This window comes from Nerophis lumbriciformis, linkage group LG18 (genome assembly GCF_033978685.3).
Source record: "Nerophis lumbriciformis linkage group LG18, RoL_Nlum_v2.1, whole genome shotgun sequence".
Lineage (NCBI taxonomy): Eukaryota > Metazoa > Chordata > Actinopteri > Syngnathiformes > Syngnathidae > Nerophis > Nerophis lumbriciformis.
The window spans coordinates 30308088-30329937 of record NC_084565.2 but is presented as its reverse complement, the minus strand read 5'-3'; the positions used below and the strand labels follow the sequence as shown (position 1 = coordinate 30329937).

Sequence of the window (21850 nt, the reverse complement as noted above, 5' to 3'; positions counted from 1 at the left end):
TTCCAGTGATGCAGTACCAGATGTTTAGAAATTCTGATACATTGGTATCTTAATGTTTTCGTATGACTGATAACATTTTTTGCCAAAGGTTTATCGTAGCAAATGTAAAAGTACAGAGGTACCTCAGAGTCGGGTATAAAGAGCGTATGGCCAACTCGGTTTCAGGCGATCTCTCCAATGACTGGTCAAAAGGCACTCACGTGATTACTTTGAGATAATGCTATGTGTTTGCGGTGCTTCCTCGTTAGTTTTTTGACGTGTATAAATGCCCTGTTGTGCAGCACGGGGTTGCTCCACCCGTGAAAACTGCGGAATGTTTTTACATCGCTTTCCCCACAATCCGGAAATAAGACAAGTATGGGAAGTGAAGGGTAGCAGACAACATTGGAAAACCGCAGATTACAGCGTCTTGTGGGAGGTAAACACACGACACAACGTCTGCGTTTTGTTCAGGAGAGAACACACAGAAGCTAATACAAATAATAACAGAAGGAATTAGTAAATTTAAGAGATGGTTTGACGAAAACAGATTATCTTTGAATCCCAGTAAAACTAAAATTATCCAATTAGGTAGCAGCAGAAGAGAAAGTCACACACAAATACAAATAGACAGACATTAAATGAGTAAAACAAACCACATTGTGTGTAATAATAGATGAGAAGATGAACAATTAATCTCGTAAAAAATATACAACATAAAGTGGCAAGAAATAGGTCAATAATAAATAAGGCAAAATATCTTCTGGGCCAAAAATCACCAAATATTCTCTACTGCTTGCCAGTGTTACCATATCTTAAAAGTTAAAGTACAAATGATTGTCACACACACACACACACTAGGTGTGGCGAAATTATTCTCTGCATTTGACCCATCACCCCTTGGGAGGTGAGGGGAGCAGTGAGCAGCAGCAATGGCCGCGCCCGGGAATCATTTTTGGTCTAAGTTATTATGCAGAAATATGGGAAAATAACTACAAAAGTACACTTATTAATTTAGCATGTTACAAAAAAGAAAGATCAGTTAGAATAATACATAATGAGCTGAGATAGGCTCCAGCACTTCCTGTGACTCCAAAAGGGACAAGCTGTAAAAAAATGGATGGATGAATGGAGATACATACAGTGATTACAAAACATTGGAGGCAGCCACCACAGTTGACATACATCGCACAAAAGTCACAATTTCTCCGTGATTGTTTGTCCATAGCTTATAAAAATGTTGGCAAAATGAAGTGAAGTGAATTATATTTATATAGAGCTTTTCTCTAGTGACTCAAAGCGCTTTCCATAGTGAAACCCAATATCTAAGTTACATTTAAACCAGTGTGGGTGGCACTGGGAGCAGGTGGGTAAAGTGAGGGTAATAAGTTATTTTTTTGGTCCTTCTGTGTATTTTTTTTATGTTTAATGCGTCGTCGAGTGTGTATTAGAGTGTCTGCTGGTCACGAAACACTGCAGGAAAGTAGCAGCAGAGTGCGTCAAATACGGCCGGAAAATTCTACTTTCACAAAATAAATACGTTTTATTGTAAGTTTATGAGCTGGAGTATGTTTAAACTATATTTAGACATATTATTTTTGGTATATTTCGTCAGAAAAACTAACCTCAAAACAACAGCAATTGCATGGATTCGGGAACAGCCGCACACATCCCTGGTAGCAAACATGGCGCCTGTTGTTTAGTTGGCCATACTCTCTGTATACACGACTCTGAGGTACCTCACCCCACCCCTCCTCCTTTGCCGTTTTCACCAGCAAGAGTCTTCTATAAAGTTCAAATTAATGTTAAATGCTCATTTTTATGTATTTTGCATTGTTGTTGTTTTGCATGTTCAATAGGGGAAGAAACCAGACCACTGCACACACATTTCGCCATAGCCAGCGCTTGTTACAACAATACAAAACGTCCTCATTATGCACCAATCACTGTTAAGGCGAGCTATTTAATTAACAAACCTCAAAATTCTCAACTTCAGAGGGTCTTGCAAGATGACCACTATGTTGTGCGGATTTGATGTAGAAAAGAGGACGGGTACTTTTAAAGCCAAACACAACCTTGTCTCTCTTTAAAACACAGCAGCTGCCAAAGGCCCTAAATGGAAACCAAGGCCAATGCAACTACACACTTTTTACGGCCTTCACATTAAAAGCGCTGCACCCTAAATCCTGTCTGACAAAATAAGGGTCTCAGTAAAATAGTTTTTTTTAGCACCGTGGCTCACCTTTCCTTGGTCTCCATGAATATTGCATTCTTGAGTCACTTTGCTGCATCGACTTTCTAGTGGAGGCGTGATGTAAGGTGAGGTTACCTGCGCACATTATAACCCCAAATTGATTCAAAGTGTGCATACGATACTGTTTATTTGCCAGAATATTTTTGTATGCAAGCAGATATGGGGTTTCTCACACTTTTTGTCAGATTTGCACGTAGAGTTTTGTAAATGAGGCGCCAGGGTGTAGCCGGCCTTTCAAATAACGCGGCTTCACCACATCGGCTTTTTTTTTTTTCAATAACATATCCAATCCAATCCAATCCACTTTATTTATATAGCACATTTAAACAACAAAATGTTTCCAAAGTGCTGCACAACAATATTAAACACAATTAAAAACAATATAAAATAAATATGATTAAAAACAATTTTAAAGGGTAAAACCAACCAGTAAATAGAAATCAAAATTTAAAAAACACAGAGGACAACAGAGGACCACACAACTCACGTAGTGTTAAAAGCCAGAGAATAAAAGTGGGTCTTAAGATGAGACTTAAAACACTCCACTGTGGGAGCAGTTCGAACATGGAGGGGCAGAGTGTTCCAGAGCTTAGGGCCGACCACAGAGAAGGCCCTGTCTCCCCTGGTTTTAAGTCTCGTCTTGGGCACCACGAGCTGGAGCTGGCTCTCGGACCTCAGAGCGCGCGCAGGATTGTAAATTTGGATGAGGTCCGAGATATACTGAGGTGCCAGTCCATGTAAAGCTTTAAAAACAAACAGCAAGGTTTTAAAATCAATTCTAAAATGAACATATCACATTGTTTGCTTAAATTAAGCATTTTCAAGCATAAAGTTGGCTTAATAAGCTAAAAATATGAATATTACAATAGAATTGGCCAAACCAATCAGAGCACGCTGTTCAGTATTGTGACCACAGTCAGCATTACCATACAGTGGAACCTAGATTTACAAATTTAATTGGTTCTTGAGCAGGTTTTTTTAAATATTAAAGTTTGTATATCCAAGCAAATTTCTCCATAAGAAACAATGTAAACATGAATAATGGGTTCCAACATCAACTCCAGTTAGTATTTTAGTAAAGGTTTCTACACTTTAAACACACTATAAAGTGCTATACAGTGTTTTATATCAAACAAACACAACAATGGGATGATGGATCCACTTTCTATTTAATAACAAAGTCAAAACAACAACAACTCGCTGAACTTTCTTTATTTGCAGCCGACACACACGCACACAGGGGAGCACAGGGCAGCACGGTGGAACAGGGGTTAGTGCGTGTGCCTCACAATACGAAGGTCCTGGGTTCGATCTTGGGCTCGGGGTCTTTCTGTGTGGACTTTGCATGTTCTCCTTGTGACTGCGTGGGTTCTCTCTGGGTACTCCGGCTTCCTCCCACCTCCAAAGACATGCACACGGGGATAGGTTGATTGGCAACACTAAATTGGCCCTAGTGTGTGAATGTGAGTGTGAATGTTGTCTGTTTATCTGTGTTGGCCCTGTGATGAGGTGGCGACTTGTCCAGGGTGTACACTGCCTTCCGCCCGAAGCAGCTGAGGTAGGCTCCAGCACCCCCCGCGACCCCGAAAGGGACAAGCGGTAGAAAATGGATGGATGGACGCACACACACTGTCACTAGCCCTGTGGTGCACTCATAGTTTGAAATCACAAAACTCATTAACTTTAACAGAAGAAAAGGGAGGGGGGGAGGCAGAGTGAAAAACCGAATGTTTCAAACCACACACCGCTTGTCCATCGCTTTCTTCGGACTCATATCGAGCTAGCAAAACTTGAAAAAGCTGTAAAAAAGCTATAAAGCACACAAAGTAGCATATAGCATAGTAGCTAACAACAGCACGGCTGTTGATTAAGTGAGCACAGAGATCAATCAGCACGCCAACAAAGGCTGTGTTGCCAGGCACACAATGGGTGGATGAAACGACGAGGTTCGTACACCAAAGCATATCATTATCCGGGGTTTAGTTCGTAAATTGAAAAGTTTATGTGATAAGGGGTTCGTAAATCGAGATTCCAAGTGGGTACTGTATGTTGATAGTATTTAATGTCTAGAGGGCTCTCATAATATTGAAAAACATTATTTAAAAAGGTTGTAAACAGTTTTTTATGCTATGAAAATATCCCATTTATAATACATACTTTGCGGAAATGTGTTTATTGCGGTCAACAAAGGGATAACTGTAAAGGATAATAACAAAATAAAGAGTTTTTTTTCCCCCTTTCAGCATTGTCACACTGATGTGTTGTCTTCACCAGGAGGCTACGCTGCGCCAGGAACTTCATCCACATTCAACTCTTCCTCACCTTCATCCTGAAAGCCGCGGCGGTGTTCATCAAAGACGCCACTCTCTTCTCTAATGAGGAGACCAACCACTGCACCCTCTCCAACGTAAGACAAGACGTCTTTCCTCAAGCTTCCGTCCTCAATACTCATCCTTCTCCCTTTTCCCTAAACTCCCGTCCAGTTCGCCTGTAAGGCCGCCGTAGTCTTCTGTCACTATTGCGTCATGGCTAATTTCTTCTGGCTCCTGGTGGAGGCGCTCTACCTCAACTCCCTGCTGCTCTCCTCATTTTACCGCAGCCGCCGGTGTCTGTGGGGCTTCAGCTTGCTGGGATGGGGTACGCATGCATATGTTTTTACTAACTTCTTAGACCTAACTAGTTACTGTTATTTTCATTTTGGATGTGTGTTTTTTGCCATTACACGTGTCGTAATATTAATGAATTGCTCCTCCAGCCGATAACCGCCACATTGTGCCATAGAAATGCTAATAATAATCCTCACTTGATTAGCTTTGTCAAGGGAATACACACATCCAGCATGCAGAATGCCACATATATCGATTATTAATCCAGTTACTCTTCCTGACAGTAATTAATGATAATTGCCTCCATCTGCAATAGCAATGATGAGAAAGACCAGCAATTATACTCAGTCATATCGCACGACTTGCTTGCTCGTGCACAAGCCCGAGTTTTGTGATCACTCCTCCTGTCAGTTATTGAGGCTATCCATCATTTTCCAGAATAGAAATAAACAGAACGACTACACACTAAAAAATATTGGGTTAAAAAATAACCCAACTGCTGGTCCAGAAAAGGACGAACCCTTTATTTTAGTTATTTTAACTCAACATTTTGGGTACATTTTTTTCAGCCCGACTTTTGCGTTGAATTATTTAACCATAAAGTTGAGTTATGATAATGTTGGGTTATTCCCAACCAAACTATTGGGTTGAATTATTTTAACCCCAAAGTTGAGTTATGCTTACTCAATGTTGGTTGATTAATTTATTTAACACAAAAGCTGAGTTATGTTCACTACAATGTTGGGTTATTCCCAATCCAACTATTGGGTTGCGCAATTTAGCGCTCTTTGACCCAATAGTGGGTTAAAATGTATACATTTTACTGCTAGTTTGTCCTACTCCTTCCCATCTACTGGTCAAAATGATTTATATTCCATTAAAATATACTCAAAAGCAAGATATGAGTGACATTTATTTTACAAGAATTGCAGTGTATGGTCATATTTGTTCTATACAGCATGCTCAAATATATGTACATAAGATGTGTGATTGTAAATAATGTTAATGACATATCCATAATATATAATAAAAACAATCACTCCTCCCTCCATTTATTAATGATAACCACCTCTTTGCATGATATAAATAACCATAACCCTCACCCACCTTGTGCAATATACAAAACCCAAAACCAGTGAAATTGGCACCTTGTGTAATTTGTAAATAAAAACAGAATACAATGATTTGCAAATCCTTTTCAACTTATATTCAGTTGAATAGACTGCAAAGACAAGATATTTAATGTTCGAACTGAGAAACTTCTTTTTTTTTTGCAAATAAACATTAACTTAGAATTTAATGGCAGCAGCACATTGCAAAAAAGTTGGCACATGGGGCATTTTTACCACTGTGTTACATGGCCTTTCCTTTTAACAACACTCAGTAAACCAATTTTTGAAGCTTTTCAGGTGGAATTCTTTCCCATTCTTGCTTGATGTACAGCTTAAGTTGTTCAACAGTCCAGGGTCTTTGTTGTGGTATTTTTACGCTTCATAATGCGCCACACATTTTCAATGGGAGACAGGTCTGGACTACAGGCAGGCCAGTCTAGTACCCGCACTCTTTTACTATGAAGCCACGCTGTTGTAACACGTGGCTTGGCATTGTCTTGCTGAAATAAGCAGGGGCGTCCATGGTAACGTTGTTTGGATGGCAACATATGTTGCTCCAAAACCTGTATGTACCTTTCAGCATTAATGGTGCCTTCACAGATGTGTAAGTTACCCATGTCTTGGGCACTAATATACCCCCATACCATCACAGATGATGGCTTTTCAACTTTGCGCCTATAACAATCTGGATGGTTCTTTTCCTCTTTGTTCCAGAGGACACAACGTCCACAGTTTGCTAAAACAATTTGAAATGTGGACTCGTCAGACCACAGAACACTTTTCATCAGTCCATCTTAGACGAGCTCGGGCCCAGCGAAACCGGCTGCATTTCTGGGTGTTGTTGATAAATGGCTTTCGCTTTGCATAGTATAGTTTACAGATGTGGCGACGAACTGTAGTTACTGACAGTGGTTTTCTGAAGTGTTACTGAGCCCGTGTGGTGATATCCTTTACACACTGATGTCGGTTTTTGATGCAGTACCGCCTGAGGGATCGAAGGTCACGGGCTTGCTGCTTACGTGCAGTGATTTCTCCAGATTCTCTGAACCTTTTGATGATATTACGGACCGTAGATGGTGAAATCCCTAAATTCCTTGCAATAGCTGGTTGAGAAATGTTGTTCTTAAACTGTTCAACAATTTGCTCACGCATTTGTTCACAAAGTGGTGACCCTCGCCCCATCCTTGTTTATGAATGACTGAGCATTTCATGGAAGCTGCTTTTATACCCAGTCATGGCACCCACCTGTTCCCAATTAGCCTGTTCACCTGTGGGATGTTCCAAATAAGTGTTTGATGAGCATTCCTCAAATTTCTCAGTCTTTTTTGCCACTTGTGCCAGCTTTTTTGAAATATGTTGCAGGCATCAAATTCCAAATGAGCTAATATTTGCAAAAAATAACAAAGTTTTCCAGTTTTAACATTAAGTATCTTGTCTTTGCAGTCTATTCAATTGAATAAAAGTTGAAAAGGATTTGCAAATCATTGTATTCTGTTTTTATTTATACATTTACACAACGTGCCAGCCTCACTGGTTTTTGTAAATAAATTGAAAGATTACTACTATATGTGCACGCAGCGTATGCGTCACATGATTATTGCGATCGTTCCTTCTGCCAGTTATTACTGATAACTGAAAATTTGCACGGTATTTGAAAACCTCAAAATAATCCACCAAACTAGAAAATGTACCATAATACAGTGTTGTACAATTAAGTGTAAACAAATGGATCCATTTCCCCCAGGCTTGGCAGAGGTGTTCCGATTACTGTGTTGTTGAGGTGAGCATGGATGCTCATGTTGCTGGAAAATGGCCACTAAAATTCTTATGCGATGCGATGTTGCCATTTCCTTTTTTTTAAAAATCAGGAAACCATGAACATGATAACTTCAGTAGAAATGTATTCCTCCAACGTAGCGAGACGCAGGAGACATTGTATGTGAGACGAACCGCTCGTGTCCAGTTTCAGAAATAATGTTTGCTGGGCGACAAAAACCCACGAGAGTTGAGATTCGGCTCACATGCCTGACTGAGATGTGGTGAGGTGATTATGACATACGAAGATCAGCGCAGGGATTTGAAAAATAAATGTGGTCACGATTTTAAATTAGGATTAGGCTGAGATAAGATGAAGGCTCTCGCTCTCTTTCCGAATTCTAAAAGGGTATTGAAGGCGTTAAAAAATTCATAATGATGTTAAAATGAGCTGTGTGGACAAAAGCAGCCGCCGACTGTGCCGCTCTACTCTCTCACACCAAGAGGAGATATTTTAAATTGGTCATTGATTTTGGTTTTAGCACAGAATAGATCAATGGGACTATTAGAACAACTAACATTAAGTTGGTTGCTAACTGTCTCTATTGATTTGTGTCTGGCCAAATGCCTTTCTTAAATTCATTTTCTTTGTTCCCTAGGGGTTCCTGTGCTCTTCATTGTGCTATGGATTGGCTCCAGAGTGTATTTTGAAGACACAGAGTCTGTATCTTTCTTCTTCTTTCACGTATTTATGTCAGGCATGTCCCTGCAATTAGATTATTTGCACATATATAGATTTTTAATTAACCTTTCAAATACAGTAGAACAGGGCTATTTAACTAGCGGTCCGGGGGCCTAATCTGGCTCGGGAGTTACACCATACCGGCCCCCAAGTTCAGTTCAAAACTTCCATCCATCCATCCATTTTCTACCGCTTGTCTCTTACGGGGTGCTGGAGCCTATACCAGCTTCACACGCGCGGAAGGCGGGGTCGGTTCAAAACTTGTGAAACAAAATTTTTTTACAGCAAATTCCTATAAATAAATATATATATATATATATATATATATATATATATATATATATATATATATACATACACACACACACACACACACACACACACACACAGATATACATATAAATACACATATGTATGTGTATGTATATATATAAATATATATATATATACATATACATGTACACATACTGTCAAAATAAGTAGAAACCCCCTCCCAGCCCTACCGTCCTTAACAAAACTAGTCCCACCACTTCTAACAGCAAGGCATGGCAACCGAAGGGCCCAGTTATATAATCAGTTATATAGTTCAGAGTGTAATCAATGATAGTAATCACAACAAGTAATCCTGTATGGTAATCATAGTAATCAAGTGTATTAAAACAGGTTAATCAAATGGGGAAAATGTGTATTATCCTAGTAGGAGAAAATAAAAATACTTAGGACTAAAAGAGGGGGGAAAAAAGGCTAAGATGATCGCTAAGGAGACACTGAGAGTAACAAGCGGTCGAAAATGGATTAGAAAGGACAGATTATAAAAAAAAAAAATAATACAATTTTTTTAAATGTATTTTTTATTATTATTTTACTTAGGACTTCCCGCGGGCCGGTTTTTGGACATTGGCGGGTCGTATCGGGCCCGGGGGCCGTAGTTTGTTGACACCTGCTATAAACAATAGAGTGCTCCTGTTATATAGAGATACACTGTGAACATATTGCCGGATCCTTGCATTGACATTTTAATATTAATGGGTCCAAACTTGTGATTTACATAACTGAGGAGTTCCTCAAGGAACCCCTTTAAGTCCTCTCTTTTTTTCTAAGTTACACATTTTTTCATAATGTGACTTATTTAATTACGCTGTAGTCTTTTGTTCAACTTGTTTCGTTTCAAGTGTTTCTATTTTAGGTCCTCTCTTTTTCATCATTTGGTCTATTCAACTGGTGGCCCACAAATTCAGTTTAAAAAACTTGGGAGAGACTCGTGTTTTTGCAGCAGATTCTTAAAAAGACTAGGGTGCTGTCATAGAGATAACCTCCGACTAAGTTTATACAGAAGGTCTTTAAAAACAGCAGCGCGCTCCTGTAACTCTTGACAAAATAAATAGACCAAAATTAAATATCTACTGTGAAGGATGCTGATTCTCTGGAATATACAAAAAGGACCCCAGTCCTTAACTTTTCGCAGTGGCGGGCCGTGTGTTTCTCACCTAGGCCTTCAGTGATGTCCTACTTAGTCCGACTTCACCTCTCAAAATACCGTAATTTATGTCACCACATGGACACGGCTGCTATACAGACATTGATCCCCTCAACAGTGTACAAAACGGTCTAATTTTCGGTACATTTAACATTCAATAAACCCGCTTCAGCAATTTATACATATTTTTTGTGGTACTGTCGAAATTAAAAGAATTGTATAAATCAAATAAAACATGAAAAAATTAAGAAATAAAATATTTCAACTCACAACTTGTAGCACCCATTTGACGCCGAATAAGCCAGTGGTACTGCTCGTAGTCGGTAGTTGGTCGTAGTCTGTTGATTCGTGTGAAAGTGGCGGGCCAACCATTTCACCGCCGGGATATCTTCCGACGTCAGCCGACCTCGTCTCACAAGATGTAGTTTCTTTTAAGTATCCTTCTTGAAAATGGCCTTGCAAATATATATCTGCCACCTAATCAACATGTTGCTCTCCTTCTTTGTGAGTACCGGTGAGTTTTCTGTGGCTTTCTATGGCTCGTATGGCTCCGGTGCCACTTCCTGTTTTCGCAACTTGTGATTGGATACTCACTTGGGACTCCCAAGTGAGTATATCTATCATATCTATTTGTTCACCAACTTTGGACGTTTTTGGTGTCATAGATTAGATATATATAATAATAGCTCCAATATAGAGCAACTTGTTTTTCAACTCTTACTGGTACTTTAATGAAAAAAAATGCTGTTTTAAATGTGGCCACTGGATGTCGCAATAGCAATTCTGTTAGGCAAGCAACTTGTACACAGCAAACCGTGGCTGCGGCTCCTACCCCTTGACCCAAATGAAACATAAAACCGGCCTTTTAAAGTTTTCTGCTTCGAACACATCATTTGGCACCCTCATTTTCCCAAAATGTCTCTCAAAAAGAATGTGAACTCTTAAGAGTTTAACTCAACACTCTTGAATAGTTTCTACTTCCGTTTGTATGGTTTGTTGAGTTAGCACAAGATTAATATGAGGACATGACAAATCAGGTATTTGATACCTAGAAGTGTTTTTATGTATTATTTATTTATTATTTCTGATTTTTTGTTATTTATTATGTATTTATTATGTATTTGTTATTTATTTGTTATTATTTATTATTTATTTTTCATTTATTATTTATTATTTATTAATTTATTATTTATTTAGTTCAATCCAAGATAGACTTAGTGACTTACAGTTTGAATGGCTTTTGGCTCTGAGACAAAGTCTAAGTTGTATTTTTGAAACTGCACCAATTATTTTCCTCAGAATTTCCAACTAACTTGAAATGTTTTGTCAAGAGGATTATTTGTGATGTATACACTTTCAGAATGTGCTTGCACTATTTTTGGCCAAAGTAAAACAAAGAAAACAATCTGAAGTTGTCTTTATTTTGAAGTAATTATGCCTTGATGTTACCAGCTTTTCCTCCATTTGGCCCCTGAGCTAAAATGGGTTTGACGCCCATGATCTGAGGGTTCCATCTTCAAATAACCCCCTCTCCATCTTGACAGATGCTGGGACATCAATGAGGACTCGCTCTATTGGTGGATCATCAAGGGCCCGATCATTGTTTCCATTGTGGTAAATATTCCTCATTGTGTTACACCTGCGTATGACACTACTGGGCGTTGTCATGCAGATGATTTGTTTATCTTTTTTCTATTCTCCCGATGAGTCATTTCCGTGCATAAAAGTCAGTTACACACTCTGCTGCACATATTGTTGCTGGCAACTGCCACACATCCTCCTCCTTTTTATTTATGCATAGGTCAATTTCATGCTGTTTGTCAACATCGTCAGGATTCTGATACAGAAGCTGAGCCCTCGTCTGATCCAGTTCAACAACTCCTCACAATACAGGTGATTGCTTCCCTGTTGTTTTTTGTTTTTTTGAATGGTTAATGAATTTGATGGCTAATTGCTACTGTTGTGGCCTTCCCCTTGCGCTATACTGGCCCCCAGACACATTTTTTTCTCTAAATGTGGGCCCCCTGAGTCAAAATAACTGCCCAGGCCTGGGTTTGGGGGATGCGGGTAGGGGTGAAAAGGGCAGGGGGGCTTAATCACTTTCTGGATGAATTGTGGTTCCATTTAAATACTCCAAGAAGGGCTGCCAAGTTCTGTCAAAAATCCAACCGGAGCCGGTGGCAAAAATGTAATCTTTTCAAATTTTATATCGTCAAGATGTCCCTAAGGCAGTTACTGTACTTAAATAAAATAAGATGCCAGCAAGGTTGTAAAAGCCAACACACAACGTTTCGCAAATGGGAGATCAGGCATTGTGGGCGGAGGGGAACCAAAGAGAGCAAAGCAGGGATCAGAGCTTAGATCTATATAGAGCACTGTAGTAAGTGTACCATAGATCTGACCTCAGAAACTATTACGTGCTGGACACGACCAACACGTACACTATATTGCCAGAAGTATTTGGCCACCCATCCAAATGATGAGAATCAGGTGTCGTAATCACTTGGCCCTTTGTATAAAATCAAGCACTTAGGCATGGAGACTGTTTCTACAAACATTTGTGAAAGAATGGGCCGCTCTCAGTGATTTCCAGCATGGAACTGTCATAGGATGCCACTGTGCAACAAATCCAGTCGTGAAATTTCCACGCTCCTAAATATTCCAAAGGCAACTTTATTATAAGAAAAGTGAAGAGTTTGGGAACAACAGCAACTCAGCCACCAAGTGGTAGGCCACGTGAACTGACAGAGAGGGATCAGCGGATGCTGAAGCGCATAGTGCAAAGACTTTCTGCACAGTCAGTTGCTACAGAGCTCCAAACTTCATGTGACCTTCCAATTAGCCCACGTACAGTACGCAGAGAGCTCCATGGAATGGGTTTCCATGGCCGAGCAGCTGCATCTAAGCCATACATCACCAAAGCGTTGGATGCAGTGGTGTAAAGCATGTTGCCACTGGACTCTAGAGCAGTGGAGACGCCTTCTCTGGACTAATGAATCACGCTTTTCCATCTGGCAATCTGATGGACCAGTCTGGGTTTGGAGGTTGCCAGGAGAACGCTACATTTCGGACTGCATTTTGCCGAGCGTGAAATTTGGTGGAGGAGGAATTATGGTGTGGGGTTGTTTTTTCAGGAGTTGGGCTTGGCCCCTTAGTTCCAGTAAAAGGAACTTTGAGTGCTTCAGGATACCAAAACATTTTGGACAATTCCATGGGATGGCACTTCAAGGTCATATGTGAGTAGAGGCAGGTGGCCAAATACTTTTGGCAATATAGTGTATGAGTGTGGTTCGCAGGCGACTGCTTGCACCTGTTTTGTCGTTGACAGCGGGGAAAATTTTCTCCAGTTGAGCGTTCGTACAATGCACTCTGACAAGATCCTTGCTTTGCAATAAATTGTGTCCTGCGGAAATGGAGGATGAACACACTGGCTTTAAAATCTGATCCCATTGGTCGTCTGATATTGCTACTTCTATCTCCTCTTCCCATTTCTCTTTCAAATGGGTAAGCCGGTTGCCGTTAAGGGAGCCAATTATATTGTAGAATGGAGAAATGTGGCGTTTCTGAGCATGATCCGGGGAAGACAAGGGGTAGATTGAAGACCCGGACGAGTGATTGGGGTGGTGGGGCTAAGTTGTTTGCAAAAATTCCTGACATGAAGGAAACAATAAAAAGTGAGGGAGAGGGAAATCAGCTCTGCTGGACAGCTCCGCAAAATTTGTAAAAAGGTTGTCCTCATATAGAGGTCTTTAATATATAGCAGACCCTTGTGGGAATACCGTATTTTCCAGACCATAGGGCGCACCGGATTATGAGGCACACTGCCGATGAGCTGGTCTATTCAGATCTATTTTCATACAAAAGGCGCACCGGATTATAGGGCGCATTAAAGGGGTCATATTATTATGATTTTTTTCTACATTTAAAACACTTCCTTGTGGTCTACATAACATGTAATGGTGGTTCTTTGGTCAAAATGTTGCATCGATTATGTTTTACAGAGCTACTTCAAGCCGCTTTCTGACAGTCGCTTCAGGATGCGCCGTTTTGTGGCCTGTCTTATTTACGTGGCTCACCTTTGGCAGCGCCTTTTCCCCGTCATCTTTGTTGTAGTGGTGTAGCGTGCAAGGACGGGAGTGGAAGAAGTGTCAAAAGATGGAGCTAACTGTTTTAATGACATTCAGACTTTACTTAAATCAACAACGGAGCAGCATCTCCTCATCCATGGCTCACTAGTGCAACAACAACGCCGGAAATGTGTCCCGTGAAAAAACATCCGACCGGAACTCTCTAATAACTAAAGTTCCTTGGGTGAATTATGTACACTCACTATACCGGTATGTTTTAGCGCTTTCGTGGCAAGTTTACTGACAGATATAAGCAAGAAGTTTACACTACTTTATATCAGAAATGGCAACAACGGAGGATGAATGTCCCATAACAAGAAGATAGAGAAAAAAAAGAAGCTTATCGACTATGGTGTCATCACAGTATTTTGTAGTGTATTTAAATTCTGGGAAACAAAATTCTTTGATTTATATATAAATGACATATGTAATTGCCACGAATTAGCTAAAGCTAATACTGTTTGCAGATGTCACTACTGCATTTTTCTTAGAGGAAAACACACAGGAAGTAATGAAAACTATTATAGTAGAAATAAACAAACTAAAAAGATGTTTTGATAAAAACAGATTATCCTTGAATTTAAGCAAAACCAAATGTGTGTTATTCGAAAACTTAAAAATAGGTACTCAAATACAAATGGTGTAGATATTAAAGTAGAACAAAAAAACGGACGAGTGAACATCCCAGGACACAAACTAAGGACTTTATAAACAAGTTGTGACAACGTTCACGACACATCGCCTGCTGCAAAACAAATAGTTTTCTCCTTCGCTGTATACTTTTAGTGTGGGGACACGTGCGTCTGTCTCCAATATTGTCCACACCTGTCTCCATCTAAACACAGCAGCGCGCTGTTAAACGCACGGCGGGAAGCGAGGGAAATTGATGTTTGACGCTTGGCTCTGTTTACTCCGAGGGTAACCCCCCCCCTAGAGGGGGTAACCCCCCCGGGGGGGGGGTTACCCACATATGCGGTCCTCTCCAAGGTTTCTCATAGTCATTCACATTGACGTCCCACTGGGGTGAGTTTTTCCTTGCCCTTATGTGGGCTTTGTACCGAGGATGTCGTTGTGGCTTGTGCAGCCCTTTGAGACACTTGTGATTTAGGGCTATATAAATAAACATTGATTGATTGATTGAAATCTCCCGAGCAAAGTCCGTGTAGTTAGTCCGCCATGATTATCAAGCCAAACGACGCTAGTGCGCATGCGCCTGACTTTGTGTTGCCGAAAATGCATTAATAAATTACGTTTTTTTTTGGTAATTAAAAAATTAGAATTTTTCGTGAATTTTATTGCGAATTATCATTATACCGTTTACTGTTACATCCCTCGTCCGTTAACAAGTAAAAATTCAAGGGCGGTCACAGCATGTTCGTGCCGCAGATGTTGGTACCTTTTTTTCGAGCCCTGAATTAGGATGGGTGCATCTCAGAACTTGACTTTTGGGATTTGTCAAATCTCCCTTTCTCTTATACTGTTCTGTTATTATTTACTCTCCTATAAAAAGATGCAAATTGGAGTAAAGAATGTTGTCACTCTGGGCAACGTTTAATTTATCCAGGCACCGGTCCGTCTCGCTCATTCCCGTTTCCCTGGCGAGGCTTAGCGACATTCCTAATTGAAATGAGCTGGCTGATTAAAAAAATAAACATGTAAAAATATCATGCGGCACTGCTGCAGTAGCAGAATGGACTATACCCCAAAATATTTTGCCCTTGCTCCTTCTAATAATAAACAGTGTAGTCTGCAGCAGCACATTATCAGTACATGTGTTCCTATGAGACCCGTGTTTAATACCTCCCTCAACATCATGTTTGTTTGTGCTCCTTGTAGACGCCTGACCAAGTCCACCCTGCTGCTCATTCCTTTGTTTGGCACTCACTACATGTTCTTCAATTTCCTGCCCGACTACTTCAACGTGAACCTGCGCCTCTGCATTGAGCTCTGCATAGGATCCTTCCAGGTACAATCATATTCCCCGATAAAAATAACAACAACAAGTTGGATTTATGATGAAAAAAATCCTGCTCTTGGCATACATTGCGTTATATTTTTACAGATTAATGTTATTGTTATGTTTAATAAGCTTAAATTGATATAGGAGGTTGTCGTTTTGACTACAACAATACGTCTTTGTGTATAGGCATGGGTTAGTACATTTGAGCCGATACGGTATTAATTCCTAGTACCTGTAAATCGCATTCAGCGGTACCAATGTTTGGTAAAAGCAAATCTTTTTTTGTAACATTCAAAATGAGCTTATTATAATAACTCTGCTATCCAGTTGTTATAACTTGCTTTCTTAGTACATTTTTGAGTCTCATTTGCAAGTATTATATAATAGATTTTGCATGCAGTTACATTTCCAAGACATTAGATGGCAGTAAGGGCAGCACGGTGGAAGAGGGGTTAGTGCATCTGCCTCACAATACGAAGGTAGTCCTGGGTTCAATCCCGGGCTCGGGATCTTTCTGTGTGGAGTTTGCATGTTCTCCCCGTGACTGCGTGGGTTCCCTCCGGGTACTCCGGCTTCCTCCCACCTCCAAAGACATGCACCTGGGGATAGGTTGATTGGCAACACTAAATTGGCCCTAGTGTGTGATTGTGAGTGTGAATGTTGTCTGTCTATCTGTGTTGGCCCTGCGATGAGGTGGCGACTTGTCCAGGGTGTACCCCGCCTTCCGCCCGATTGTAGCTGAGATAGGCTCCAGCGCCCCCCACGACTCCAAAGGGAATAAGCGGTAGAAAATGGATGGATGGATAGATGGCAGTAGTCTATAGACTACAGTGTGTAGAAGTAGTCTTTGCCATTAGGCTGAATGTCTGTTTAGTCTTGTTGCGCCATACAAAGGTGTTTATACTGCAGGTATATTGTACTTATTACACACCAGCTGTTTGATTGTAACATGCATCTAAGTTGTAGTTTTCATTAGTGAATTTCAAGGTATTAAAATCACCATGTAAAATCACTAATGCCAATCAGTTGCATGTATATGGAAAAGCAACAGTAAATTAGCACCGAGCTACCGCATTTTAGAAAAGTGGAGCCTTACTTTACGTCCGAGTGTTTTCTTTCAGGCATACTTGCTTAGTTGGTATTGAAAAGTGCAACATTACCTGAGTGCTGCTTGAGTGATTATTTTCTCGTCAAGCGTTTAGTCATCACGAGCAAGAAAATTATCACAATAAGGCACAGTTTTGATTTTACGTGAATCGATACCTACGGAATTCGGTCGGTCCCTACTCAAGTACCAAATTCGGTACCCATCACTATTCTTTCGTTGGCTAACAACCTAAAATAAATAAATAAATCTAGGTTAATACTGTCATGCTTTTATTTTTAAACTTACTTTGCACTGAGCAGGAAGTCCCTGTGTCCACATTTTAGCGCTGTGTAACTAGACAACAGTTGTGTTTTTATAGCTTCACGCTACTTTGCGACAATACTACAACACATGTTGATATAAACAGACCTCCTTGGGTGTCTACTGTAATTTGATATCAACAGAAGCGGCCCACCGTGTATGTCGACGTCAACTTGAGCACATTTAACCATACAGTACTTTCAGTAAATACAAATGTTAATAAACCTCAAAGTTGAATATTGAAGAAAGTCAAAATCAGGTTTTGCCTTTTTTCAGAACTATCGAATGTGCTTATAATAGTGTTTTATTGAAGTAGATCACATATAATTAGTCAAATACTAGTTATAGTTCAGCAGCAGTTTGATCAGAATCTCAAAATATGTCTATATGATTCAGGGCACTGGAGAATTGTCTTAATGAAAATCTGATGTTGGATTAATAAAAAAAATAATAATTTAATCACACATTCAGAGGTGTCAGCTTGTGTTAAGTAATGTTTGATTCAAAGTTCTCTTAAATGATTGCTCTATAATAAGTGTGTGTGTTAAAGAACACAATATAACCGTCTCCAACGAATGAATTATTTCCTGTGCCCTAATTATGCAAGGAAGTCTATGATTGAATATAATCATATATCATCAGCCCAGACAGGTCTTCCTTACTTGGAAATGATCAAATAATTGCATGTGTTTGAATCCGATGGAGTTGATTGTAATGATGTGTCACAAAAAAAAAAGTCAAACCTTCACTTCACCTAACTATTAAACTGTTAGTTGATTTTACACAATGAAACTGCATAGTGAAAAGAAAATATTACAAAATAGTTCAAAAGGAAGAATATGTCGGAACTGCCAGGTATAGTAATGCTAAGAGATTTGGACACGTGTGTGTAAGCAAACTCTTCTACTCCCTAACTGCTGCATGTAAAAGGGTGAAAATGTATTAAAACGTGCACCCCAACTGTGTTGCCGGTGCTGTTATTTTTCCGACACAAACACCACACAGTGGCGTTGTTATTAAACCCCTTAAGTTTAACTGGCTTGAAATTTCTCACGTCTCACTGCGCTCTACAAAGGATAGGATAGGATAGGTCTTTCTTGTCATTGCACAAGTACAACGAAACTTTGTTTTCAGCACAAACCCGTTCAAGATTAGACAAACAAACAGTGTACAGGGTTACAGAACAGGAACACTGATGGGCCGCCACAATGCGCCCCGTAAAAGATGGGAAAAAGGTCAACCCTGGGGAGGACGAGTAAAAAAATACAATCTAGACTGGGCTCCTCAGGGGGCCCAGTCTGGAGTGGGAAAAAAAACCTTCATAGCAAAGCACATATACATATTGCAACATACATCTCAAGACTTGCAACAGAGGGGAGGGAGTGGGAGCTACGGTGGCAGGCTGCAGCTCTTCAGGCGCTGCCCAGCTGTCCATCACCCCTAAGGAATTTGTGTCAAGGGCATTGGATGGGGGGTGAGGTATGTGTGTGTGTGGGGTATATTTTTTGTGGATGCATGTGTGTGTGTAAGCCTGCCACTTGTTTTAATACACCCCGCTTTTGGTATTATTCAGTTTAACTAAAATGTTCCATCGGTTTTCATAAACCATTAAAACCAAATCTATTTTGTCTTCCAACATAACATTCCGTAGAATTGAGCGCCCAAAAAAATCCCACAGGTTGGCGAGTCTGGGCTTTTTGTTGTTGTTGAGTAAATCTGCAACAAAAAAAAGCCACCCAGGGACCAATGAAAGTTGCGAGTGCCAGCATTTAAGCGGGGTAAAAAGAATCAGGCAGTTTTGTCCTGATTTTCCCCCTTCCGACAAAAGACAGCCTGATTATTTTATGTCTTATAAGATTGTTTTTTTGTCTAAGGTGTGTTAGTGAATTCGTCCCATAACTGAACTTGTGTTCAATATTTACCAGCAAAACTCCTCATGTCAGTGGGGAACGCTGACACCTCTGATGTCGTTGCTGATTGAATTGTGATGTGGTAAAGAATGTAGCCAGTGAAACATTTGTGAAAAATGAAGACTAGAAGAGATGCTGCATTTGCATTAACTTTGTGAGGAAAATTAATGTATAAAAAAATGTATTTGATTAACATGACTCACTTTCAAATGTTGTCTTTCAGGGTCTGCTTGTGGCAATCCTCTACTGCTTTCTTAACCAAGAGGTGAGTCAGTGCCCGCCGCATGGATACACCACATTCCTTGACAATGGTGGGGGGGGGGGGGGACTATTGCAGGTCAACAAGTTAAACATAATTTGCAGTTCCTCTTGCCCTCATTACATAAGCTATAAAAGAAAACCCCAGGGTGCGCTTATGTAACGACATGATTAACGTGAGGTCAACCCTGTTCGCCCCTTCCTTGACAGACAACACCAGCGACAAAACACCAGAAGTAGTAATAAAGATGATGGAGGCCAACACATTCTTCTACGTCCACATTCCCACGTTGAAGTATTACTAATTTAAGTTAAGTTAAAGTTAAAGTACCAATGATTGTCACACACACACTAGGTGTGGTGAAATTTGTCCTCTGCATTTGACCCATCCCCTTGTTCACCCCCTGGGAGGTGAGGGGAGCAGTGAGCAGCAGCGGTGGCCGCGCCTGGGAATCATTTTTGGTGATTTAACTACCAATTCCAACCCTTGATGCTGAGTGCCAAGCAGGGTCCCATTTTTATAGTCTTTGGTATGACTCGGCCGGGGTTTTAACTCACGACCTACTGATCTCAGGGCGGACACTATAACCACTAGGCCACTGAGTAGGTAGTCTAATGCCTAATACAAGTGACAAAGCAAGAACATGTAATCATTTGAACTTGAACGAAAACTTTCCATTTGAATGAACTAAAAGGCAATTGAAAATAACAAAAAAATGCTTCTAAAATTGTCCAAAAAGAGGGATTTTGGACATCACGCCAGATCTCTGCTGTTGAAATCTCGCAAGACTTCAGTGCAGTGTGCATTTGACGCCACCACAGAGCTGGAGACTGAACTTATTGTGACAAATTGAACTGAAACTATCATGGAATTGGCTCGGGGGGCCGATATTTGTCCTTTTTTTTACTGAACGGCTGCTGATCTTTACCACAGCTGTCTCTCAGACTCCCATATACATGGCTAAAGATTGCACTCAAGTGAAAGATTCCGTCAAAATGGATGCACGCTCAGGGAGGCCCAATTACATTTCCATATTCCTTGTTACACACATGCAGGATTTGTATGAGTTTCAGGAGGCTGCGTGTCTTGCCAGAACACAGGCTCAAATTTGAGAACAAGCTACAACACGCTTCTAAAGTACAAATCACCAACAGCAAAATAAACCAAGTTTCTTCCAAGTATCAATATCACCGGAGGACTAGAGGAAAAGGAATGTCCAAGCATGCTACACACACACACACTAGGTTTGTACGGTATACCAGTATTAGTATAGTACTAGCGCACCGGAGTCATGACATTGGATGTGTTACAAGTGGTCAGAAGTTGACAAAGTCAAGACAAAGATTCACTATTTTCAATCTTTAACCAGACTATAAAAATGGGACCCATTACCTCCCTGCTTGGCACTCAGCATCAAGGGTTGGAATTGGGGGTTAAATCACCAAAAATGATTCACGGGCGCGGCCACCGCTGCTGCTCACTGCTCCCCCTCACCTCATCAAGGGTGATGGGTCAAATGCAGAGAACAATATCACCACACCTAGTGTGTGTGTGACAATCGTTGATACTTTAATAATAATAATAATAACAATTAGGACAATCAGCTTAACTTTGATTACACTACACAACAGTGAATGAAAGTCATACTTAGTCAACAGCCATACATGCCACACTAAGGGTGGCCGTATGAACAACGCTAACACTGTCATAAACATGTGCCATATAGTGAAACCACACTAAACAACAATGATAAACACACTTTGGGGGAATATTTGCACTGCAACAAAACATAAACACCACAGAACAAATTCCCAGAATTCCCTGCAGCACCAACTCTTCTGGGACGCTACATTATAAACAAACGCCATTGGCGGATCTACACCTAACATCCACTGTGATGATACCAAGTACAGGAGCGTATCTAGTCGATAGTAGTATGATTACATCAATATTTTTTAGCATCACAAAATCTTCTTTCGTTTTTTTTTTACATTTATGTTATGTTCATATACTCAGGAAATATGTCCCTGTACACATGAGGACTTTGAATATGACCAATGTATGATCCTGTAACTACTTGGTATCGGATTGATACCCAAATTTGTGGTATCATCCAAAACTAATGTAAAATATCAAACAACAGAATAATAAGTGATTATTACATTTTAACAGAAGTGTAGATATAACATGTTAAAAGAGAAAGTAAGCAGATATTAACAGTAAATGAACAAGTAGATTAATAATTAATTTTCTACCACGGG

At 40.2% G+C, this 21850-nt stretch overlaps 1 protein-coding gene across 1 annotated transcript in view; it reads left to right on the top strand.

Moving 5' to 3' along the window:
- The window catches only part of ghrhrl (growth hormone releasing hormone receptor, like), a 31048-nt gene that overhangs the window by 7719 nt on the left and 1479 nt on the right, over positions 1-21850 (top strand). The window contains exons 6-12 of the mRNA XM_061977411.1: positions 4508-4640; positions 4717-4870; positions 8366-8426; positions 11470-11539; positions 11727-11818; positions 15889-16018; positions 19554-19595. Coding sequence (XP_061833395.1) covers positions 4508-4640; positions 4717-4870; positions 8366-8426; positions 11470-11539; positions 11727-11818; positions 15889-16018; positions 19554-19595 — 682 coding nt within the window. The remainder of the gene's footprint in view (positions 1-4507; positions 4641-4716; positions 4871-8365; positions 8427-11469; positions 11540-11726; positions 11819-15888; positions 16019-19553; positions 19596-21850) is intronic.